The sequence below is a fragment of the Vespula vulgaris genome, chromosome 22, assembly GCF_905475345.1.
Source record: "Vespula vulgaris chromosome 22, iyVesVulg1.1, whole genome shotgun sequence".
NCBI classification, from domain to species: Eukaryota; Metazoa; Arthropoda; class Insecta; order Hymenoptera; family Vespidae; genus Vespula; species Vespula vulgaris.
In genome coordinates, this window is record NC_066607.1 from 3,980,251 (window position 1) to 4,005,476 (window position 25,226).

At 44.7% G+C, this 25,226-nt stretch overlaps 2 protein-coding genes and 1 long non-coding RNA gene across 4 annotated transcripts; all 3 read right to left on the minus strand.

The window, feature by feature from the left end:
• Window positions 1-1,454: 1,454 nt before the first annotated feature.
• Window positions 1,455-3,028, minus strand: LOC127071695 (keratin-associated protein 4-7-like). The gene is made up of 3 exons (XM_051011248.1): window positions 2,844-3,028; window positions 2,026-2,173; window positions 1,455-1,679 (listed from the first exon to the last, which is right to left on the minus strand). The coding sequence occupies exons 1-3, from the start codon at window positions 3,026-3,028 to the stop codon at window positions 1,455-1,457; spliced, it is 558 nt and encodes a 185-aa protein (XP_050867205.1).
• A 363-nt stretch (window positions 3,029-3,391) lies between these two features.
• LOC127071638 (protein numb) lies at window positions 3,392-24,935 on the minus strand. 2 transcript variants are annotated; one of them, XM_051011147.1, is made up of 10 exons: window positions 23,157-24,935; window positions 11,473-11,637; window positions 11,046-11,117; window positions 10,724-10,942; window positions 10,275-10,461; window positions 9,716-9,973; window positions 9,536-9,556; window positions 8,562-8,741; window positions 7,960-8,486; window positions 3,392-7,811 (listed from the first exon to the last, which is right to left on the minus strand). In XM_051011147.1, exons 1-10 carry the CDS (start codon window positions 23,229-23,231, stop codon window positions 7,482-7,484), a joined length of 2,034 nt encoding a protein of 677 aa, XP_050867104.1. In that variant the 5' UTR covers window positions 23,232-24,935; the 3' UTR covers window positions 3,392-7,481. The 2 variants fall into 2 exon arrangements, with proteins under 2 accessions (XP_050867104.1, XP_050867105.1); XM_051011148.1 differs by lacking the exon at window positions 9,536-9,556 and having other exon boundaries at window positions 23,157-24,933.
• LOC127071644 (uncharacterized) lies at window positions 12,852-23,142 on the minus strand. Its single transcript, XR_007785176.1, has 2 exons — window positions 13,569-23,142; window positions 12,852-13,496 (listed from the first exon to the last, which is right to left on the minus strand). It is a non-coding gene; the product is annotated as an uncharacterized LOC127071644 (long non-coding RNA).
• Window positions 24,936-25,226: the final 291 nt, after the last annotated feature.

Consider the following 25,226-nt stretch of genomic DNA (forward strand, 5'->3'; position numbering starts at 1 on the left):
TGAAAAAGTTGACTGAGATAGGACGAGAGAGGGAGGCGCGTGTGCATATACGGGGTGTCCCATTTAAACGAACCACAAAAATATCGTAGAAAATATCTACGGGTAGGTTTTACGACAAAATATTTGAAACGTAAAACGAGAATAACGAATACGTCAGGCGAATGTCTTTTTCAGCAGCTTTCGAGCTGCGACCCTCGATGGATCCTCTCGAATGAATCACCCTGTACAGGAACAAAGCGACCAAAAAAGAGAAGGAAAAAACGTAGCGACATCGAGAGGATCGAAAGGTTCTGCGTGCGCTTAATGACGGATAATGCAGGTATTATACGGGCGACCGATGTTCACGATCGATCTCTATACATCCGCGCGTGATTGCATTAATCGGCTTAACGGTCGTGCATACATCGCCAAATAAATTGGCCGTGATCGACGTTTAGTCGTGCACCCCTATCCGTACCCTCGTCGTTTCTCTCGACGTAGCCGTCGTAATGCCTCCCGAAAAAAAGACAACTTCGGGTTACCAACCTTGACGTTCATCCGCGAGCCGCGTACCATTTTCTCGAGCCCTTGCGATCCCCTTTGCGATAAATTACTTTCCTTTTACTCGATCGACGAAACGTCCGAGAAATTAGAGATTTCGCGGACGAAGATACGTTCGAGGCGCGCAACGTCGCGAGCTCGAGGAATGCAAGATTATGACATCGATAGAAATGGAAGACAATCGATAGAAATTCCTGGTCGAATCAATTTCGTTAGATATCACCGCCGACGATGTATCGTGCGACTTCGTCGCTCATAGAACGCTCTGGGTAAGTACGAACGTACATTGCACCTACGTACGTATTTGCGAAACGAAGCTTTTCAAATCGAGAACCCGCTCGTGTTTGCTCGTCCGTTTGTACGGAAGATTAAGTCACGGTGTAACTACGGCAAAGCGTCGGATAATAAATCGACGAGACGACTGCTCGAACGTGAGACCAAGGCGGAAGACGGAAGGAGGCAAGGAGGCACGAAAACTTCCTCGCTGGTTTCGGATGGCAGCCAGAGTTACGCTAGAGCTTCTTATCGCATAATTTTCTAAGTGGCCAAGAGCTTTGTCTTTATCGCAAACTCGCTACGCGGAATGTTGTTTCGCTTCTCTGTGTTAATTAACTAATTATAAGACCGAACGTTCACGGGCGCGCTCCGAGCTTTAGCAGCGCGAGTCGTCCGCGTCGCTCGTATTCTCCTTTAAACTTCTCTGCAATTATATTACGTAAGAGAGATCCACGAATCGCGTTCGGACGGATTTGACGATTTCCGTCCTTCGAAGTTGTGCAATTAATCTTTCAGTTTGATTAATCGAATTTCTCTCGGAGCGCTACATCAAAACGAAACTCTCCATAGAAATTCTCTACTCTAAGTCGAATTTATACGTTTCGATAAAATCGCAAACGATGCACCAACGTAAACCGTTAACAGCAATCGATACGCGGACACGTCGACAGGCAGGAGAAGTAACAAGGTGCATAAGTTGATCCCTCGCACGTGCAGCGAATGCAGAATCGAACGCAAGATGGTGGTGCTTCTATTTTAGGTGGCGGACATTCGTACTTTACTCGACAAGGTCGTATCGGGCATGGTCCCGCTACGCATATGGTCGGTGGCGGTGGAGGTGAACAGGGCCGTCCTCCGCAGATCTATAAATTCGTTATACGCGGTTAGAGATGAGAAAGGTTGCCAGAAACGTCTTAAATCGCTCGAGACGCAGATTAATCAACCGTTACCCTTGCTTTCCTTTCTAAGCTTCGCGAAGATCTATCGATCGGGGCTATTGATAGATCTTCGACGGATAACGCTTGCGATTATACCTTATTTCGCGATCTTTAACCTCGTCGGAAAGGTATTTCGAGTTTTCTAAAACGAGATGCGTATCGTTCCAACGAGAACGGAAAAAACTGCGTTAGACACGTTCCAGTGCTTTCCGGGATAAATCTCGAGTGCAAATTACATTTTTCAAACGTTTCGAAAAAGTGATGGACGTACTAATGGCAAGCACGTGGGAGGTGGACAGCATCGCTTAGGTGGACACTGCTGCATCGGTGGACAGCCATCCTTTGGACAGCAAAACGGCGCTGGTCTTGTATGACAGCACGGCGGGGGTAAAGTGCTCGTACGCCTTGCCTCTCCGCAGCTAGTGCGACAAGACATTTTTCTTCTTATACAATACTACGGAGCTAAAGGAAATCCTTGCTGAAACTTCCTCCCAGATTTACGATCAAGCTTTTACGACGGAGAAAGAAAAACCCATGAGAAACCCGGACGAGTATTAATTACTGGCTACATTTTGAAAAAAGTTCTTTGATAAACTGACGCCTCGTCCTTGTCGCGTACGTGTCCGCTTGTCCTTTGCTTTCTTCTCTTCTTTTTTTTTTTTTTTTGTTTTCTTTCTTCGCGTTCGACTATTTCGAGATTAAATCACGTACTTCAGATAAGTATCCGTAGAACCTGCTTTCTCCTCGTTCTACTCGTTCTTGCGTGAATTTTTACAACGAAACGATTTTGCTTCTTTCTTTATGAACTCGGATGAGAAACGATGTTCCGCTTTTAGGAACAACTTTTGAAAACTGGATTTCCGCAACAGTCGTACCACCTTAGACAGCAACACGTCTTTCGAATTGGTTTCGGACGAAGATAGCAAGTTGGTTTAGTCGGACGATAACAGGGTGCATACGTCGATCTGTATAGCCAGAAAAAAAGAAACCGTACACGATTTTTCGTCGAGATGCGCGAATTCAAAGGAGAGAAAAAAAAGAAAAATAAAGATAAAAAATAAATGTTTATATCGATATCTAGTCGTTTACCTGTCACAAGTGTACGTCAGTTGAAATTGAACGCTGGACTGTCCGCAAGTTGGTGTACAAGGTGAACGTGGTAAACACGGTGGACACGGTGGACAAGCTGGATCGTCGAAAGGTCGTTTTTCAATGCAACGCGATGGAACGGAGGGTGGATATACGACGAGAGCTTCCGCGAAAGTCAATGCCATCTTGGTCGAAACGATTGCCAAATAAGTTTAACTTTGACCACACAACCTGATCTCTTTTCGATCATAACGTTTTCAGTTTATTTCCTTTTTTTTTTTTCCTTTTAACTAGAGTAATTTAGGCTGATCAACAGCGTGCATTAAATTTTTTAATCGATAGGTTATACAGCGGCGAAAGTTTGCAACGGATAAAAGAAAGAAAAAAAAAACAAACAAACAAGAAACAAAAAAATAAACCGAAAGAACAAACACGAACATTCATGCGTCTGTTCTATTCCGCACAATTTTCATTCGCTGTCGCAAGAAAATAATTATCCAGGAGACGTTGAGAACGCTGTATCTTACATACGTACAAAAAAAAAGACGTTTTCGTAATCACAACAGACATTATATAATAAACCGTATCTTTACAGGGGCAGATACAATGTAAAATGAACAAGGATATCTTTTACGAAATATACACGCATTAAGTTGTACGTTTGATCCAGGAATCGATCGGCAACATTATGTACAATACAACCACGAAAGCGTGTACAACGATAATCGTCGCCGAATCGGCAGCCAGCGTGGTTGCACTTTCGAATTTGGCACGCGGTACGTTTACTTTGTCCGTCGATTTCCGCTTAGGTGTCCCTTTTGCACTGTATTTTTTCAATTTTCCAAGAGTCGGGACGTCTAAACGCGCAATGCTCTCGCTTCCTGGTGTATTATTTCATGAAAATAGTACGCGAGAAGAGAGAAGAAAGAATTTGAACAAAGAAAAAGATGAAATGCGAAAAAGTGGAACGAGCCTCCTTTTCTCTCTCTCTCTCTCTCCCTTCCTCTCCTTTTATACTTATCTCTTCTATTTCGTGCCATTCCCATCTAACGCGCATTAGACATCGCGCTAGAATTTTCCAGGGAAACGAAGCTTGCGTTCGATCGAGCGGACTCGCCGTCCGGCTTTCGATTTCCAATCAGCTTGGAATACGCGCTCGCCTAACGTACGCGCGGAGCGAGGGATTGAAACAAGTGGTATAGAAAAAAGGTAAAGGAAAATGAAATAAAAACAGTAATAATAAGTACCTAAGACGAAATGTCAGTAACGAATCGCCGTGGCTGCGTTATATACACGTTTTACCTCTTTCTCTCTCTCTCTCTCTCTCTCTCTCGAACTTTCTTCTCGCTCGCTTACTCTTCTTCTTCTTCTTTATTCTTTCCTTTCTACACGCACGCTCGTATTTCCCGAGAGAAGCTTAAAATATAAGCTCGTCTGGAAACTGAGAAGGACGCCGACGAAATGATCGCACCGATTACTCGCGAATACAAGCAACGATCGTGACTGGATATGTCTCTTTGTGCTCTGTTCGTGTACGTATACGTGTGTGTTTTTGTTTCGTGTTTACCGTGTACGTTGTTTGTGTTTATCATTCGATGCTTAAGTACATGACTAACCAACACATATTTATAAGTACGGCCGCAATACATAACAATCACGCTTGTGCTTTCTTCGTAAACCTTCTATTGTATTCTCTCTCTCTCTCTCCCCGTCTCATTGTTCTTTTCGATCTCTTTTTTCCTTTTAATTTCTTTTGATTTTCGGGACGGACGGAAGGTGGCTTCGTGAAAACCATCCATACTGACCTCTGAAAACGAGGACGAATGTTCCTTGATATTTTTATCTTTGCATTTTGTTCGTTTGAACTTTGAACAATAAAAAAAAAAAGATCTAATCGCTCATACAACGATATCGCTTCGCTTTTGGATGCTTTTCGATAAAATATTATCTCTAACTTAAATCTAATCTCTAGAGGTAACGAAAAATATCACAATTTCATAAACGAAACTGCTCATTTTTCCGACACGAACGATAAAATAACCGAGAATAAAAAGCGACTATTGTAATATACATTCTTCGTGGAAAATATGTGTTGCACGATGGACAAATGGGACGATCACCTACGTGTTTATATTTACGTTTGACGTAATCGTAGGACAATTCGCGAAAAGATAGCTTACAATCGAGATGTGCTTATAATCGATTATTTAGCACATAGTTTAACCGACAATAAGTGATCTTAATATAAGCGAATAGACCACCATATCACGAAATCGATCTTCAAACAGAAACTATGCTACGCGAATGGTGGTTAGAGAAAGCTGTTAACGGTGGACTTGGCACCCCTTAAATTTACTACGTAGCTACGCGTGTATAAAGCGTATAGCAGTGTGGTAAGAAGGGTAAATTGGCAGGACGGTCTTCTAATATCCAACATTCTCCGAAACTTCTAAAAGATGTAATACACAAAAATATCTTATATAGTACACACGTGTCATGTACCAAGAACGGATCTTTTCAATAAATAAATTTCCTAAGCGAAGACAATATTCTATGAAACTTGACAAGTAATGCGATTAAAGGGAAAACATTCGTCGTCGTTTTTTTCTCAGCCGTATCGGTTCATTAAATCGCACTCTCTCCCTTTCGTTCTCTCTCTCTCTCTCTCTCTCTACCTCTATTTCTATCTCTATCTCTATCTATCTCTCTCTCTCTCTCTCTCTCTCTCTCTTCTTATCGAATTACATTTAAATACTACTTTATGTACAATGCATACAGCTCGTCCAAGTAACGATCGAGCGCGTATCTCGTAATATCGATTTCATAAAGAAAAGAAAAGAAAATGCAAGCTTCGCTTCTCTATCCGATTCGCGCTCGTTCATCCTTCTCTCCATTCTTTCGACTTGCTCTGCTTCCGATCCGTTACGAAAAATAAAACGAAAGCGTAGCCACCGCTAATGAAAGACAGAAAGCCCCGAGATGAGATACTACCACAATATTTTTTTTTGTTTTCTTTTTTTGTGTTTTTTTTTTGTTTTTTTTTCTAGTACGAGGGACCGAGGAGTCTCTCTCTGTTGACTTAGTTTCTTGACGTACAAGTCTCGTCAAGGTTGACGATCGTTTTCTATCTGTCTCTCTCTCCCTCTCTCTCTCTTCTGTAGCGCTCCATTTCATTTCACTTAGTTTACTAATTTTATGGATATGCAACGCTTACGTCATGATACATCGTATCTCGATATTCGTGAAAGTATACGTTCTCCTTCGCTCCTATAATCCTCGATAATATTAAATGCAATTCGACCATACGTATAATAGACAACGATAGTGCAGGATTTACTGCTTTCTAATTTCAACATCTAAATTCTTTGTTTATTTTAAGTAACTACGTGCGTTTTGCCGGACAGGGAACAGTAGAGTAGTCGGTGCTTTGACAGCTCGCGATCGTACCCGTCATCTTTATCTTTATCATTCTTCGGACGTTGTCCATTTCGAATACATATCACAGTTTCATCGCGAAAACATTGCCGTTTAAAATATCACGCATTCGATCGACTTCAAACTTGTCGAAAACGAAAAACCGCACGTGCCTAGTACGATCACGAGCCGACTACGTTTATTTTTATAGTTTTCTCTCTTTTTTTTTCTTTTTTCCGATTATGAAACGAAAAAAACAATAAAAAATAATAAAATGTCTCGAAACGGAGCCATAAGGAGATAGACTCGGTGCAGCGTAATCTCTTGGTGCATACAATTTTGCGTCTCATGCAGAACAACGATAACCGCTCTCGGCTGGAGCCTAGACTATCAAGATTACTTTTAATATTCGAATATTAAACGTCATCGGACGAACATTTAAATATGCTAACTAGCAGATATGCGGCTCTTCTTCGAAGGCTGCCCTTCCTCGCATAAGTACTCTTTTTATCGTCGTCTACAGTCTTTCCTCGATCGGTCGAAGAATATGTACGTGTGGTGTGTGTAATATATATATATATATATATATATATATATATATATATTGTGCACACACATACACACACGCACACACAGAGAGACGTATTATACTTTGAAAGCGCATTTACGTCTCGTCTTCTCTTTCAACATTCCTCCCCTCGTTCTTTCTCGTTGACTTTCTTTGAGCGTGCATCATCGTCGTCGTATCGTCATCAACGTCCTCCTAATATTAACGCGTGCTTCTATCGAGGCTGTGCGCATACTTTGTTTTCTAACTACAATAATTAAGCGATAGAATCTCTAGGATATTCTCTTCCTCCTATTTGCCCTCCTCTTTCCTTTCTCGTATGCAAATTCGTTGCTAAACGCTCGTCGTCTCTTTTTCTCCGTAACACCGCAGCGACAACAATGAGGTACGTGTCAGGGATCGTCGTCTCGTGACGAGAAAAACCAAGCAATGATCCAAGTCGAGTTTCGCTCGTCTTTACGGTCAGGAGAATAGACGAATGGAGAGGAAGAAATCGATTCTTCTTCTTCTCCTTCTCCTTCTCCCCCCTCCCTTCCTTCTCATCTTCACGTATAATACCTACGATCGTGGGTGAGATCGAGGCGCGAGCGTACGTGCAGCCGTCACTATGTGTTCGAGCGAAAGTACTTGGCGACGCTGTTCACGAACTCCTGGCGCTACAATTGCACCTGGAAGGCCTGAGTCGCGTTAGGAACGACGAAGGGATTCGTCGTCGTCGACTGCCGAAGATTCCTTGCCGCTATTTCCGCCCATTCGGCGTCGAAAGGATCGGAAGGACCTCCTCTACTCGCTTGACCGCTCGTCGCGGCCGAGCCGAGAGAGAGAGCCCTTGCGTGTAACGGCGGTGCTCTTCGTGGACTGGTCGAAGCTTGCGATACGGACGAGATCGGTTGAGGCGCCGCTGATACCACCGGCACCGCTCCCGTTATACTACCCAGCCATTGTTCGGGTTTTGGGAGAGTACCTGCCGCTGCTACCGGCTGAACCTAAATATTCACAAGAGAAATACTTTGTTATCTACGACGTAAGAAAGTTAAGTCGACGCGTAACTAAATCGTTACAATTCTCGGAACTTCCGTGCACCATTCTCTCATCGAACGCGTTACTAACTCTTGAAACCTCTAATTCTCTCACCGGAGTCGTAGGAATAGCGATCGGGCAAATCCCAGAGCCGTCACTGACCACGGCCGTGGCCAACGAGGAAGAAGCCGAAGCTACACTAGCGCTAGGAGAGGTGCTCCTCGACGTTGCCACTTTTTTTACCGGATTATTCACTGGAATCGACGATTTGTTCGCCGTCACCGCCGTAGAAGCACTTCCGAGCGAAGAGGTAGAGGCCGTGCTAAAAGCGGGACTGGCCGCTGTAGGCGTCCCGAAGACGCCCACGTTGGGCGCGGGAGTGCTCATAACCACGGGCGTGGCTGCGCTCGTCCTCGGAAGAATGGGACTTAAGTTACTGGACTTGTTCGGAACGGGCGTAAGCCTAGGATTCACCGCGAGAATCGGCGATGGGGATGACTCTTGCCAACTTGGTCTCACGTCGTTCAAATTCGCGATATCCTCGTTCTTGTCGTCGTCGTCGTTGTTGTTGTTGTTGTTGTTGTTGTTCAAGTTCGGTCCGTTTTGTAGTTTCATGTCGTCCAGCGAGCTGCTACTCGTTACTGAAAGATGACACGAATCGTAGATTAAGGACTTCCCTACTTTAACATATTTTTTATCGAATCCGTGTGTCTTACCGGGAGGAGTATTGTTCGTGTTCATGAAAAGTTGCTTCGCGACGGAACTGGTCGTGGCTTGAGAAGGCAATGGCCCAAAATCGTCGCTGCTCGAAAGCAAGGAAAGTCCGTGGGACAACTGTTGACACATCGCAGAAACGCTATCCTGTCCACCTGGCGATATCTCCGGTATCGGGCTCACTGTCGAGATGAAATATCTTTGTTCTCGTCACAGATTTTCTCCCTACTTCACGATAATTAATTACGTTCACATAATGTACGAACAAGTACAGCGAATTGGTGCCGAGTACTATCGAAATGCATGCCGTACACCACACGTTTGGGAACGCGTAACAAAGCGTGAAAATGAAAATAAGAGAAAAACACTGGATCAAACAATTGGCCCAACGAATTGGTAGCTGTTGAAGCACGAGGGACAAACTCTTCGCGTACAAGCCAGTGTTTTGTTCAAACGAGAATATTATGGGCTCTCTACTAGGAACTAGCTCTAGAACTAGGGAGGGGGAGGGCGAATTGAAACTATTTTAACGTTGGTTCGAATAATTTTACGCGTCGAGGTCGCGTCGACACCGAGCGTGACGGTCTTTACCAAACAGCCATTCTATCTTTCATCGTCGAAAACGATCGAACCAACGTTAATTGGACTTCCATCGATCCAGAATTATCCGACTGACTGTTCGTGTCCTCCTAAAAACGAGGGTAGTACTCACTGTGCAAGAATGAAAGTGTGTATCGTTTTAAAACATCAAATACGATGGGATTAGGCTACAACGAAATTTCGATAAATTTCTGTGTCTAGCTACGCGTTCGTTTCTTTTTTCTTTTTCTTTTTTTTTCTTCCTTTTTTTCTCGATTAAAACGCTCGAATCCGAGACGCAATCGAACAGGTGGCTGACGTATAAACATAAACGAGCACGATCCAAAAGAAACAACGAGGGAGCAGGCAATATGAACGAAGACAATAGAATAATGACCTTCGTCATATCCTTCGTACTCTGTTGTAAAAATCAAGAGAAGTACATCGTTATTGAATTATCGAAGTAATGCGCCGACTTATCGTTAATTTATTACATTTAACGTCGTACGTTCGTGTCGTCGAGATATGGCTAGAAAATTACTCACGAAGTTGCACAAAGTCAACGATCGAAACGTACCTGGAGGCTTTAAAGGTACGACGTGCTGTATGGTAGATGGCATTCGCGATAAATCCGTGGGCTCGAGACTGTGACTGCGTGTACGCTCGAGATTACTAGGAAGATCGTTTACGCGTAAACTGAGCTGTCTTTTAAACGGAGACGCTTGATTCAATTGGGTAAAACCCCTGAAGGATCCTTGTCGTTCTAACATAGAAGGCGTGGCATGGGGTCTCTCGATAGCGAAGGGGTTGTACACCTGCTTCACCGGAGGAACATCTATAATGAGAGAAAAACAAAAATAATAACGTGAAAGCATGACATTCGAACTTTCTTTTCTACGAGGGCTCGTATGGAAGATATAATTCGACGAAAGTCGTTATCGACTCTCGTTAACACCGCCGCAAGGCTCGTTAGAATCATTAAAGTATTTTTTAACGAGTTTCTCGATACATTCGCGTTATGCGATCGACGATTACGTTAATACGAATTTAACGTTGTCTCTCCCATAACGCATTACCGCATTATTTTGAACGGATGGACGTAAAAGCGAAAAGGTTCTTAATGGAATAAGACCGACCTACAGCACGCTCACGCGTATCCTGCAATCTTTCGGTAAGACTCGGTTGCCTGAAGCTACCGCTCCTCGTAAAGGTCGACGTCTTCGAATCGAACGTCATCGTTACACCGCATTCTTTGTCCCTACGTTGCTTTCTCTCCAGGCACGCGGCAAACGCACATCCAACAGCGTGACTCAATCTTTCACCCTGAAAGAATCGTAAAACTCTGTTAAAATCGAATACGTACGTGGAGTCGATCGTGTTTTTATATTTTCTCAATGGGAAAAGCTCGAGATTATTGTATCGATCGTGCAAACCAATTGTCTTGCGATTACAGAAAGCTACCTTATCCCATTCGATTTCAGCCATTCTTTTTTTTCCCCTTCTTTTACGGTCATACCACGTCGTATCCTCTCTGCAGAGATCTACCCTACAGTGCGAAAATAGATAAGACAGAGTTCCGACGTACCGACTCCTTCAAGGCCAAAAATCCATGACACATCCACCGCCTGGTCGTACCATCCCTGCATATATAACTGAAGCCTTTTTCGTGATTCCGATCCGGAGCGCAAAAAGAAACTTTCTCGATCGTTTGGTCGACGATCAATCCCTTCGTCTCGTCCTCGACCACGCGCAGTCCATCGCCGGACACGTGAAGGACCGCGCGCACCGGCCTTCTCCTGGAATTCTGAAAGAAGGTGTAACGAATCATTAGCGGACGACCTTATCGATGGCAAACTGGACGGTGAATCACCGCTATGAGACTATTACGTGCACGTAATTGTACTAACCCTGAGCACCTTCAAAGCCTCCTCGCAAACCTGCATTCCTCTCGACTCGAATACCTCGACGCATCCTAAATACTGTAAAAATTGTTATTATTAACGACGCAAAGCAAAAGGTGTCATCGAAAAGTTTTGAAATATATCTAGACGCGTAACGAATTAATCGATCCTTTCAATCGTAAATCTTATTCGTCGTCTTTAATTATCTCGAGGATCGCTCTAACGAGTCTACGGGAACGATAACGAAGCAATCGAGAGAAGCCAATTTGTATCGGATCGATCGCTCTTGGGTGTCACCCCTTCGTTTAACTCGCGACGAAACGACCAGATGGCGATAAGGAACTCGTAAGAGTTCGAGACGGCCCCTTGAACGAGCCAGAGACGTAACCGTATATCCTCCTCTCGAGGAAATCGCGAGAACGACGGTGCTTACCTTGACGTGAAAAGCGCAAGTAGCGGAACGTACTGCGCTCTCGTCCGCTTGCCATTGATGGGGCTTACTCGATTCCGGTACGTGTGGATCTTTTCGCCGTCGGAAACTGTCTCGAAAGCTCCGTCGTAGCCGGTCCATCCTCTTTCCCGGCGATCTCTCGCGCTTCTGTAAATATCGGGGGAAAAAAGGAAACGTAATTTATCTGGTACAAACACGTTCGCGAATAGCGATACACTCGAATATTTGTACCCCCCCCCCCCCTCCCAAAGAAAGAAAGGACGACGAACAGATATATAGAACGACGCGGGCGTGTTCCAAATCGATCGTGCCCCGAATCTCTTCGGTTTAGAGTAAACTCGATATAACGATGACGTTATATCAATTCGTTATTAATTCGACGGAAGAATTGCGATAATTTCTCGATCGATCGATCGATCGATCGACAATAATATCGCCTGCGAACAATAACGCAGATAACGCGACGCATCGCGATGACATAATAATAATTTTTATACGATTTATCACAGCGTACCGGTGTACGCGCCGACAATCGCGCCGACCACGAAATGGATTCTAGGATCCTCGCGAGTTTCCAATGTGTCAATAAAAAGGATGAATTCGTCTAGGAAGAATTGTACTGTATGCGCATTTCGAAGATATCGTGTATCTTGCTTCGAGCTGTATCAATCATCGACCTACTCGCGCGCTCGAACGTCAAGTGAAACTCCTTCGACCAAATACGTTTCGATAAGACCGAAGGAGAGGAACTTTGAACAGGGATGGGCGCAACTCGGACGCTCCATGCGTCTGGAAATAAAGTCGATGACAAATGAGGTTTAATCGGGCGCAATTTCGAACTCCAGGAACGATCTTCCAAAGAACGTTCCCAGAGAATTCTGTCAGAAGTTTGGTCGACGAGTCGTCGAGACCGTAAAAGCTTCGGAACCTTGAGAAAGTGACCGGTGCGAGAAGGCAGATTCTACCCAACGGTCGTCGTCGACTCGACGACACAAAAAGCCCCTGTGATCGAATCTTGAGGCTGGTTCCCAAAGAATCTTTTATATCGCAACCCCACCTCGGAGTCTCCCCTAATTCCGAGCACGGTCCTTCTCCCCCTAAATCGGTGCCCCTAAGAGCTAACCGTCGGGATCGAGAACCGAGACCCGCTGGGAAACCTTCTTCTCCGCGTACCTCTTTCTTTTCTCTTCTTTCTTAGTTTTGGTGCGCTATGCCACCTTTCATCGCGCTTTCCTCCTCGTTTCCCCGTTTCCTTAACTAAATCACGTACCTACGTCCTACGAGTCTTTTCACCTTCCCGCACTATTTTTAGTCCGCACTATCGTCGGGAATAACTATCAAAACCGATCGTCGATGTCAACTTTTAAAACGTATTCGCCTTTCGACCTAGATCTGTGCCAGACAAATCCACCTGGAAAGATTATTTTCGTTCGAAGAGGTAATCATTCGTAAAGAAAATCCGTCGAACGTTTGCGTAGTAAGGGATCGATCGCGGAGAGCAAAGTTATTTACCCGCTTTGCGAAATTCCCTCGGGCATCGCCTAATGGATAAGCAAATAGGCCACGCGAGCTATATCTCGACGCTGGTCTACGCTGGACAACCAACACCGAAGTCTATCTCACGCTCGTAACAAGGCGCCGCGTCGAACCAGCTTCTGTCGGCTCGTGTTTCTCGCGTAAGATCTAACAAATATCAGAGAAATCGGCGAAACGTAGGGCCACCACCGGCCGAATCCCTTTCGATATCGAACCCAGCCGGGGCATGTGCGTGACATGGGAACACGGTTTTTAGGGGCGAGTTCTTTTTCATTCGACTCGTTTATCGATCCGGTCTTTGTATCCGAACGGAAAGAAATGAGGATCGGTGCTGTCGACCGTAGGAACAACGCGAGATAACACCACCAACCGAGAGGTTCTTTTTAAGGGGACGGGAAGAGAAGGACGCAAGATTTTCTACGGCAATCCGTCGGAATTGGAAAAGGCGTCGCGCGGCGACCTATAACGATCTATCGAAAACAAAAGAAAATTTATTAAAACGTCATCGCGCCGATTAAAAGCAAAAGAGAAAGAAAAGGAACCATTGGAATATTCGAACACTCGCGCTCGTTAAAATCGAAACGTAGCGTGTCGAGTGCGATTAAAAGGCTAAGGGAAAACGATCGGAAAGGCTCGCTATTTCGCTATATATCCGCGCCCGATCGTTTCGCGAATCGATATTAACGCAGGTTCGCGGACCCCGGTCACTCCCCTACGAGGACGAGCAACGAGCGTGTCTCATCCTCGCAAGGTTGCAACGATCACTGAAGAGAAGCGAAACGAATTCGCGAATCCCAGCGACATCGCGTATCCCACTCTCGTCGCTCTCCGCCCGTCTTTTTTTTTTCCTCGTAAAAATAAGGAACAACGAAAATAATCCACCCTCTGGAACAGAACGACATATCCGTGACGGTACTACTCGAGGCTCTTGCCACGATGAAAGGAACGTCTCGCTAATGGTTAAAACGTGCGAAAGTAAGCACTCTCGACGCAATCGGATTACCCACGGTATTTACTTAGCAAGGTAATAGGCTTACCAACGCGTCGGAGTAAAACGGTCGCGTGGATCGTTCTTCCATTGAAAACGAATCTACGTTTCGGCCTCGAACGAACGAATCTACCCTCTCGCTGTCCTACCTACCAGCCCTTCGCATCGACGACGCATAATCGTCCTCGAATAAACACTTGCAACGCATTCAACCGGGCCGTCCAGCCATTTACGCTACTTTAGAACGCGGACCGCATCGGTTACGCTCGGTAAGTGTCCCCGAGTGCCACGCGACGTTAAATCGAAGGTCCTTATTACTTGCCCTCTTACTCGTACGCGCATCGTACGCGTGTACTTACATCGATCGCAATATCAATAAGCACGTCATTTCTTGTAGAAACGTGTCGCGAATAGAAAGCTACGAGTATCTTCGTATCGGAGGAAGGTGTCAAATATTATATTATCACGCGTGTACGCGCGTTAAGACGTCCCAGAGCGGAACATCGGAGTACGTAAGTTTCCCGGTAGGGGAATTTCGAGAAACGATCGAGGAAGGTACGAGTCGTTCATTAGCAATTCAAAAAACGTTTCTACGGACGCAAAAACTTTCGACTACGTCCGTGTTTTCAAGAGATCTCTAACGCGCAGCCCGTCTTCGAATGATATAAATCGTTTACACGAGCTCATAAATATTTTATTACCGTCGTTTGGCGCGTCAATGACAACTCAACTCTTTTTGACCGAGCGTTACGAATGCGAGACGTGAAATGTTTCTACCGTCCCCGGTATCGATCGCGTTTATTTTTATATATTTTTGACGGCTCGCATATCCCTGCGCGTTTCGCGTTTCGCGTTTCGTTTCTAAAGGCATTAAAATCGACGAATACGAGTACCGTCGGATATAAACTGCATACGCCAAGATCGAGTCGCGTCGTTGATAATTTCGTTCAATCGAATTACGCTTCTGCACTTCGAGCGGCTCCCCTCCCTCTGTGTGCGACATACGACGCTTTAATGAGGCCGATACGACGGGCTCTGCGTTATTAGCGCCGCCTGTGTACTTGACTCGACGCGATATACGACCAACGCGTGCTACGATTCAGCTCGAACGTGTGTGTGCGCGCGCGTGTTTATCGATCATATCGTTCAATCCGCGTTTCGTTTCTTCGACCGAACCTTCAAAATGTTAGAATTTTATTCGTACGGGCTACCAACGACGAAACGATCTCTACCTACATTGTAAAGAACGGAAGAACGGAGAGAAAAATGAAAGAGGAGTTGGCGACTTACGTCCCGCACCTTGGTTCGAAGAATTCGAAGAGAGTTCAACCACTTTCTTTTTATCTCAAGTTCATCTATGACTCACTCGTATGCGCAGTGACTAACGCCAAAGGAATCCGAAAGATAGTGCTTCGTCCTCGAGAAAATTTCCAATTCCGACTCGATAAGAGTCACATTTGAAAAATTATCTTTACATCGATTTGAAATCATTTTTTCCGATATCCATTCGTGCGCGTGTGTCATTCATTTGTGGCTATGTCGCTTATTCGGGTATCGTATGAAATGTTTTTTTACGAATAACATTACACGAGCGAGACTCCAAAAGTCTGATCAACGGTCGATCCATCCTTTATAATTCACAACATTTTTCGTCAAACTTTCCTTATAACTCCTTGTGAATCCCTCCGAGTAACTCTTCTCGTATGATAATAGCTTCGACACGACCTTCGAGTGTGAAAGGAAAGATGGCGATGGGGAATGTGCATCTCCACGGTATGCTACGTGTGTCGGATGCAAAAGCGTACGCCCGTATGCCTCGAACGTTGCCGGGTCAAAGAAGCGTAGCAATTTCCTGCTACAGTCGAGACAGTATAGAGATACTCCTTGGTGAAAAGAGAGCTCGGCGACGAATTTGTTTCGTGAATCGCGATTAAACGCCATGGTAACGAAATGCTCGACGCTTTTAACTGAAAATACAATAATTTTATCCGACGCCAATTCCACAATACGTACGTACGCAATAACGTTTCATAATACACAGACAATTACATAGACGAATGAAAGAGTAAAAAGTAAAAGTTTTTTGTTCGCCTTTTTTGTTTCAAGAAAAAATGTCTAAAGATCGATGAGAGAAGGACAATTACAAATAACGAAACGACGCGTCGATTGTTTCGCGAATCAATTCAATGCAAATGGTCGTAACGACCGAACAACGATCATCGAGCGCGGATAAAACGCTATCTCCAATAATAATTTTCATTCCGTAGTATCGCAGATTTTTACCGCGCCCGCGGACTGCACCCATTGAAATTTTAATTGAACACCGCGAAAACAAGAGAATTCTCCAGCTTAACTACGTAGAATCCCTCTTTCCAAGTAAATTCTCAGGAGTTCCCCTTCATAATCGCGGAACCATTGTTTTCGCTTCATCAACGTATTCTCATTGAAGATTTATGTAGCCTTACGCGCGATTCACAAAGCGTTCTCAACTTTGTTGGATGATTCGATAGTCAGCTACACATTTCTACCGCGAATTCCTTTTAAATTCGCTTTAATTATTCGCGCAATGCCGAATCGTTTAAAATAAACTTTATGGAGATTTAGATTCTCCTCTTCCTGCTTTTTAATTCATTCTCCGGTTAACTTTTGTCAGCGCCAAGTACGTGTTTGTGTGTGTGTGTGCACGCGCGCGCGACGCGAAGATGTAATTTGCATTTAAAACGTAAGCTACGGGAAATAACACGTTCGTTCCTTTCAGAATTTCAAGTGGTTTACATTACATGTAAATTTCACGTTGGCAAACGTTTTTCCGTTTCTACAATTTCGCATGCAACTACAAATATCTCAAACGAGGTTAAAGAAGAAGAACGCTTTACGTGATCTCTCTACATATCGAAAGACGAAATGCAATTAATAGTTATAAACTATTAGTTTCGTGAGGTAAACGATCCGTCTGTTAACCAGCCAAGAGTTCTTTGCACGAAAATTTGGCACGATTCGTGCCATCTTCGAGTTTCTCTTTCTCTCCTTCTCTCTTTTCGTATAACAGAGCTGTCAGCCGATCGAAGACAAAGATCTTTCAGATCCTAGCGTGCCGTTGTGACCTAGATAAGCACCGGTGAAAGCACGTTCGTAAAGAGCCCTAGAGCAATAGCGTTGACGCAAGTTCGTCGACCGCAGGTCGAAACTTAGGGTGCGGCAATTTTCTAATGGTGACACGTTCTCTTCTTTACGAGATCAACTTCGAGAGTGTACGCATTATCCTAAGATCGAATAACTTCGACGTTGATAAAACGATCCCTTCTCCGATCGTACGAATTTTCCAACGTTGCATTCCCTTTTCGATCTATCAATCCCTCGATAAAAAGAAAAATAACGGAAATAAAAAAAAGAATCGTTCGGGAGGCGTAACGGCCTTCGAAAGAAGCGTAGGAAATATATCCGCTGTTGCTTGTCCCCTATCTACTTCGAACGATTCCGAAGCCGTTTATAACTCCGTCGAGTACCGAGTACCAGGAGGATATGAAAATCGTCGCTACCTGAAATGGCAGCGAGTCTGAGCGTCCAATAGCGCGAGCACCTACGAACGCTTAATCCTTTCACCGCGACAGGTGTTCCGTATGCGGCGATGTTGCTGAATATGATCGAATACGCATACGCCGACAGAGAGATAGAGATAGATATGTAGATACGGAAAGACAGACAGAGAGAGAGAGAGAGAAGGAGCGAGATATAGACGCACACGTCAACTCAACGACGGCGTATGCAAGAGGACAAAGCCGGTGTCCTTTGCGCTCATCTGCATACATATGGAGTCTAGCTCAACGCAACAACGTCGCGTACAACGTAAACTCAATTTCGATTTCTGCTACCGAGTCCTGCCATTAGCGAACACGTCGTCCCTTCTTGTGGATGCCACTTTTCTCGAACGAACGACCTCAACGTAACGGGAATAATGAGAAAAACTTGATGAAAAAGGATCGTCGAGGAAACGAGAGATGAAATTTTCCAAAAATTCTATTCTTCTTCTTCTTCTTCTTCTTCTTCTTCTTTTCCTTACCCACCAAGGAAAATCAATTATCTAGCTGTCCGCAATGATCAAACTTCTTCGAACGTTTTACCACTTTGACCTACTGGACGAAGACAGATAAGGGGTGCGTTAATCGATGAGCGAAAGATCGATGTCTATCTTCTTGACCTACAATCAGCTAACGATCGGTCGGCGCTTCGCATAAATCGTTAAAAAAAAAAAAAAAAAGAACGAATAAATAATAAAAGGGGATATATCGCCATTATTCGATTAAACGCGACGAACGTGGAGTTTTCGAAAGTCGGATAAATGAAGTACGTGCAAAGCCATTTTACAAGAGACAAGTAGGCCATTTAAATCGTCGGCCATTGAAATCGAAGGTATGTACGTCGATATTTTAAATACCAGCGATTCCAAGTCCCTCCCTTTGTAACTGCTGAACCAGCGGACATCGGCGTACCACCGGTTATCCTTGAGTTCGATCCCCTCGCTTTGCACTAGTACGCGCTAGTACGCTCGAACTTGCGCTTACACTTTATACGCGTACCTACGACGTTTATATGCGCCTTTACGATGAGCTTTTCAAAAGTTCAACACGTGGTCTACTTACATAGGAACTGTGTACCAACGCGACACGTTTCTAAACTAAGGTACAATCTGTTTCATCAACTAATTGCTCGTCGAGTGACAACGCGAACAAAGCGACCGAATACTCAAAGTCCCTTTCGGAGCTACCATTTCAATACATCTTCAAGGTAGTTGTGCAAATTGTACCAAACCATTTCATTCTTCGCTAGAATGAATCGAATGATTTCTTATTGAAATAATTTCTTCGTTGATACGCAAATTCAACATACCGGTTATAAATCTTTGAAAGCGATTTCACGGATACTTGGAGTCACGACAACGAAGATTCGCGTCGAATATCTTTCGAAACGTCGAACGTTCGTCCTTTCGTACGTACGTACGTACGTCCAGTGGCAAAATAGTTTCATCGAACGAAAGAAGTCCAGACGCGAACCCCGCGAGTTTCTCTCGTCGTGAAAAACCTGTTTGTACGCTCGTGCGTCAACGTTCGCGAGTGACTTGACTCGTTCGAAAGTGCCGCTACTTCTTTCCCCGAGCGAGTCTCCGCCATCTTTTTCTCTCATCCACACGGCACAGCAGTACAATCGAAGGTGTTTCTTCCTTCTCTCGTCTTCGCGTCGAAACTTATGGTCACGATTAAAGAGAACGTGAGACGCTAAAGCGTCGTGCGTACGATGAAAACGTATATACGCTAGAACCTTGAAATCGAGGTTTCTCCAAGTCGAAGCAACTAATACGACGGAATAATTGCATTATAGTTAATCGGTGATAGTAATATTTCGCACGATCGCGATAAGAAATGACCGATGTGTCCCCCAATGGTTTTTATACGTGCACTCTCCTACATACGTACTTACATACGATTTCCTCGTTCATCGATGTTCGTTCCCGACTAATACAGCGTATATGCTTGTACGCTACAGGCGCACACACAGGCGCACACGCGTGTGTACGTTTATGCGTAAATTAATATGAACGTACCACAAAATCGCCGTGTCTAATTATTCGACGGTAATCCGATTGCATCGCAATCGATTATTTATTACGGATGTTTGCATCTTGTTATACAACATGTCGGCACATACATACAACAGTCGATTACATTTCCGTGACAATGCGTATCAACGTCTTCGCGTTGAAACGATATTAATCAAGTTTACTCCCTTTCGCGAAATCGATACTACTCGACGAAGAGCTCGCTTGAAAAATTCCAGCATTAATGACTCTCGTTGTTCGACAAGTCACACTTCTTTCTTTCACGATCGTCGAATTTTTTTCTCGTTTATATCGCCTGTATCTCATCGCGCGCACACATTCATTTTTTATTCCAACAGAAGTATGTGCGAGAATCGATCGTGCAAACTCCAAACGCAACTGTTTTTAAATTGTGATTAATCGAGGAGCGGACGATAAGAGCACCACCTACCTATTATTTAATAGCCGACCTACATCGTCGATGTATCTTAATATCGCCATATATACTATCCGAAATTGTATATCTTGAACGCGTTACCGAAGGAATCCATCTCGCGCATTAAACTAATTAATGCTGCATAATTGAACGATAGGCACAGCTGTTTTTTTTCTACGCCTAACGTAATAAGTTGTAATTTGAAAATAGTCACGACGTTTTCGAGAGAAACGTGAATAAATACTGCCATGTTCCTGACCTCGTTCAATGCTTCAAAATATCGCGATATCCATGGACTTTTATCGATCATTGGCGTTTACGAAAAGGAACCGAGCGATAATCGAACGACGAGATTTCAGACGTCATCGTGTCTCCTACAGTTGGTTTTTCTCGGAAATAACCTCTCCGTAAAAAAAGAAACAAAAGGAGAGGATCATAGTGCACAAAGATAGCGCATAGATCGAGATCTTTTATTTTGCTTTGTCGGAAGGATCAAGGGTATAATTTTAACGAGTATTCGAGCCGACGAACGGCTAGCAAAACGATCGCTCGACTTTGAAATTTCTTAACGAACCGAATCCGCGAATCCATCGGGAAGTCGTCGAGAGATTCACGAAGCGGTAACTTTTCTGCTTTTGACGGTCACGACGGCCAAACGAAATCGAAAGGAACGCGAGGAAGTATTCTATACGAAATACGAGCTCACAAAGAACAATCACGTTTTTTGTCCCTTTCCCATGTCTCCGCGCCACCTTCAAATAGTCGCGATATTTCGAGTTTACGACGCGATAATAAATAAGATCGGTATATAAAGTCTTGTTTCCGAAGGAAAAATCTATGAGAACGACGGACGTGGTACGCCCGATGAAATTATCGCGACGAAGTAATTGCATCGACCGAGAAAGGGAACGTATCGTGATAGGGCGGAGGGGACAAAAACGAACAAAACAAAAACAAAAGAGAGAGAAGAGAAGTCGCAACGTGGAGAAAAGGGAAGGATCGTTGGAAAAAATTGGCGCGTTCGATCCGCCCATAAAAATATATTACGTATACGTACGTATGTCGATGCAAGAACGAGGTACGATCGATCGTCGATCGTCGATCAGGGTGATCCACGATGAGGAGCGAGGGAGAAGGGACAGGGTTACCGAAGCGAAACTTTGCTCCAGCGGCACGGTAGATAGGTAATTCCTCTAATTAGAGCGCGTAACAAACGCCATGTAATTAAGCTGCACCCTGAGCGAACGTACGAAGGGACGAGACACGCAGCCAGTTATTTCAATGATATCCATCCTTTCTACCACCCTGAACTCTTCCCCCAGTTAAACCATACAAACGCATCGTCGTCTCTACCGGGATTAAAACGCGAGCCCGTAAAGCCGCCGGTTAAAAGCTTCTTCCTCTCTCAACCCTGATAAAAATAAACTTTCCGAAAAGCCACGAGGAGGCTTCTCCGTCGCGGCGTAAGTCGTCGTCCGAAACTTCTCTGCGAACTTCTACGAACGCGAAAATACGATTCGCCGACTCGCAAAGAGCCACTCGTATCGTCGCTCGACGAAGAGAAATCTATCGAACTTTGTTAATTTTCATTCTTCTTTAGAAAGATAATGCTCGTTGGATCGAGGCTGAACTGTTCTCTGCTTCTTTCTTTTTCTTTTTTTTTTTTTTTCTACGTAAACTTAAACAACTAAATTTCTAATAATCCATATTTATATATGACAAGGAAAATACGCGACTGCGACGTTGAAAACGGAGGACGTCTAGCTTATCGGCAGTTTTCTGATTAAACTCGCACGATCTCGCAACAAAGTCTCTCGGTCACTAGGGAAATACGGCTACGATCGACCCTGTCACTTATTTATTACACCTCCCTAAGCGCTTGAAAACTTCAACAAAGGTTCGTGACCTTATTTTATTCCCGCTGACGTTCGTCGATCGTTCTCTTTCAGCTAGTCTTAATGATTTAACAAGGATCTTGTAATAATTACGTCGTAACGATTACTACTCGTGGGTTTCTCTCTTTCGTTGATCCATCATGACTTTGCACGATGATACCTTAAAGATCGTATCATTAGCGACGAATCGATCGGATTCGATCCAATTATCAACCGTTTCGATTTATCCTTTCCGCTAAACATTCTGCACAGTTTCTCAACTAAAGATACTGATCCATTTAAACAGAAAGTTACCTGAGAGAGTGACAAGGATGTGAGAGACGTCGACGGTAAGACGACGTTACATAACGGTCGCATCGCGGTGACTCGTCAACAGGCATTCCGCGAACTAATATCAAGAATTCCGTACGCACGAACCTCTTACGATAAATATTCAAAGAAACGGACGAACGTAAGAGAGAGAAGGGGGGAGGCGTACGAGTCAATGACGTCACGCGGAAGAACATTTTTTTCATACAAATTTTAAAGAAATTGCTCGTTACGAAGACTTTATAGACAAAAAAAAAAAAAAATTGATAAAGGTCGAGAAATTAGTCATCGATGAAACATAGTTCAGGTACGTTCAATTACAGCCTTGAAAAGATTTCCTCTTCTTTGTCACGAATATAAAGATTACGACGATTCGTTCACGTAAAACAACGTCTTGTCTTCGTTCGTTCCAAATTCGATGCTCGAAAAACCAAGGATAAAAGACGAACCGAGTCGTTCTCGTCTCGCTGCTTCTCTCGCATCGTATAGACCTCATTCGATGTCCTATAGAAGTATTATCTCTAACGGCTGATCACCAATCACGGTACGGTAAATTTGCCACGTAATCGGTGATTATTATCGAAGATCGATATCGACGCGATGCTGTAAATCGAGCAAAAATATCGTGATCTCGAAGGAGGAAAAATTCTATGACGTTTACATCGAAAGAAAAGGACTGTTGCAAGGCAATAGAAAACGGAGGCATAAAGTTTTGGCACGTAATCTAAAAAACAATAAAGTTGGAAAGGAAGTAGATTCAAAGTAGTACTCGCGGTAGTTTGGAGAAGCTGCACGAGACAGGTCCGACAAGATCGCTCGTTGACGCGCGAAAACGCATCGAACGGAAGAGGGGAGGGGAGAAGAGAAGGAGAGAGGGGGAGAGAGAGAGGAACGGACGGTCGAACGTACCGAGAGACGAAGACCATTTCCAGCATGGCTGGTAGCCCTCTCGAGCGGCTGGTGGGCGGACGGGTGGTTTCCCATTTCTCTTCTTCGAGCACCAATGTTTTCACGACGCGCAGTAGCGTGTAACGCGTCGACTATCGAAACACCGTGACGACGAAGACAACGTTTCTTCACCTTCCGTTCGAAGCACCATACGCAACTTTGATCGAATCGACACCTTCCCAAATAAGTCTTCTTTACTCGTCACAAATCTTTCAAGCACGAAGAAGTTCTCTCCTTGGTAAAATAGTCGCACCGGAGGAGGAGACGATCGCGCTGGACGAGTTTTTCAACGGCGGCAGAGAAGAGTGGACGGAGAAGCGTTTTCGAGGAATTCGAAGTAACTGGAGAACGCGACAGCGCGACGGAAACGATGACGGAGGACGTCGGCGAGCGTTCGTTCCTTCGAGGCGAAATGAATTGGAACCGAGGTGATTTCTCGATGTTCGACCGTACGCGACGAGTCGTCACGAAACGGTCGACTTCCATCGCGAGACTTCGTACGGTCTAACGAGAGCGACGGTAACACCAGCGTCGAGCATCGTTCGTTCGCGCGACACGAGGAGGCACCTCTTCGTTCGCCGCTCGCCTCGCTCGAGGCGCCCTTCTCCGTTAACACAACCACCGCTAACAACACCGACACTACACAACCGGCACATCCACCACCCTCGCAACTCCTCCTCCTCCAGCGGCACCACCTCTTTCCCCTTCTCCGAGCGATCGATGACGAAGGTCGACGATCACGATGACGTCTCTTCGTAGAACAGACACCATGCGTCGACGAGAAACTTTACGTCTACTTTGAGAGACGAGAGAGCGAGAGAGCGAGAGAGCGAGAGAGAGAGAGAGAGAGAGGAGTTACGCCCGCCAGAAAAAAACGTTCACTTCGGACAACATGGCGGCGCTCTACGTTTCTCGAAGCCGGCCGGTAAAAAGGTAAACGCAAGCCACACGGTCGAACGAGAAGACTCTTCTCCTTCTTTTTCTCCTCTTCGCTCGCTTTCCTTTCTTTCGCAAGTTCGAGACCACTCCGTACCGCTTACTCTTCCAACCTGACGTCACCGAGTCCGAAGACTATAGACTGGGATAGGATTATCTTTCCGTCTTCCTTCCTTCCTTCCTTTCTATCTCTCTTCGTTTACTCTTTCTCTCTTTCTCGTTCTATCGCATGCTATAGAACACGTCTTAGACGGTGGCTTCTCGGCGATGTCGATCGGTAGCGACTGTCGACCAGTCGTATTTTTAAACTGTGACGCCTCACCGATCGCAGTAGTCCTTTTTCGTCTCTCTCTCTCTCTCTCTCTCTCTCCCTCTCTCCCTGTCTCTCTCTAGTCGCGTATCCTTGGTCGCGTCGCTTACTTTTCTTTCTATTCCTTGCGTTTTGTCAAGTTTCGTTTCCGAGAGGAAGAAAAAAGCGATCTATTTTAATGACGATCCCGTTAACGAGTTAACACGCAGCAGTCTCTTTCGACTCATTGACTCTTGAACGAGTAGCGCGCGAAGCTGTGTCGTGACGTTTAACTCGATTGACCTCGGGGTCCGTTCGGCGCACGCTAATTAATGTACCACCATATATAGATAAAAGAAAAAGAGCCGAGGATAAAGCGTCCGCACACTCTTCACTTTTATTACTTTCGTTCTTCTTTTATTAACTCGATTATCTTTCTCCTCCTCCGTCGAAAGTACGATACATTTTCGTCCCAAAATTTCACAACGATAACGCGGATCTGGCCTTCCGGATGAGCTGCGATCGATTATAATCGAACTCGATGTCTCTGTTACGACGATGGGATCGGTAAAGTACGGTTAGGAGAATTCCCACGTTTTTCCGTTAGAACTATCACGGTCACGCTCCGCTGCTTTCGACGACCCCACCGGAACTCGGAAATACTCTCTCTCTCTCTCTCTCTCTCTCGTCCTCTCGAAACGAGATAAACGAAGTAAAAGAAAAAAATCCGAGAGAACGACGAGCGATCCGAAATAACGAATCTCCTCCGACGTTTTTCTCAAGACGTCGAACGTCGAGGTCCGGTT

What these genes read in the sequence shown, in the direction of transcription:
- LOC127071695 (XM_051011248.1), bottom strand. Translation starts at nt 3,028, where the DNA reads ATGGCATTGACTTTCGCGGAAGCTCTCGTCGTATATCCACCCTCCGTT. An exon ending in CTGACGTACACTTGTGACAG is followed by an intron (nt 2,174 to 2,843) that starts GTAAACGACTAG and finishes TTGTCGCACTAG; the next exon opens with CTGCGGAGAGGCAAGGCGTA. An exon ending in CTCCCACGTGCTTGCCATTA is followed by an intron (nt 1,680 to 2,025) that starts GTACGTCCATCA and finishes ACGAATTTATAG; the next exon opens with ATCTGCGGAGGACGGCCCTG.
- LOC127071638 (XM_051011147.1), bottom strand. Translation starts at nt 23,231, where the DNA reads ATGGGAAACCACCCGTCCGCCCACCAGCCGCTCGAGAGGGCTACCAGC. An exon ending in AGGCTTTGAAGGTGCTCAGG is followed by an intron (nt 10,943 to 11,045) that starts GTTAGTACAATT and finishes ACCTTCTTTCAG; the next exon opens with AATTCCAGGAGAAGGCCGGT. An exon ending in CACGAACAATACTCCTCCCG is followed by an intron (nt 8,487 to 8,561) that starts GTAAGACACACG and finishes GTCATCTTTCAG; the next exon opens with TAACGAGTAGCAGCTCGCTG.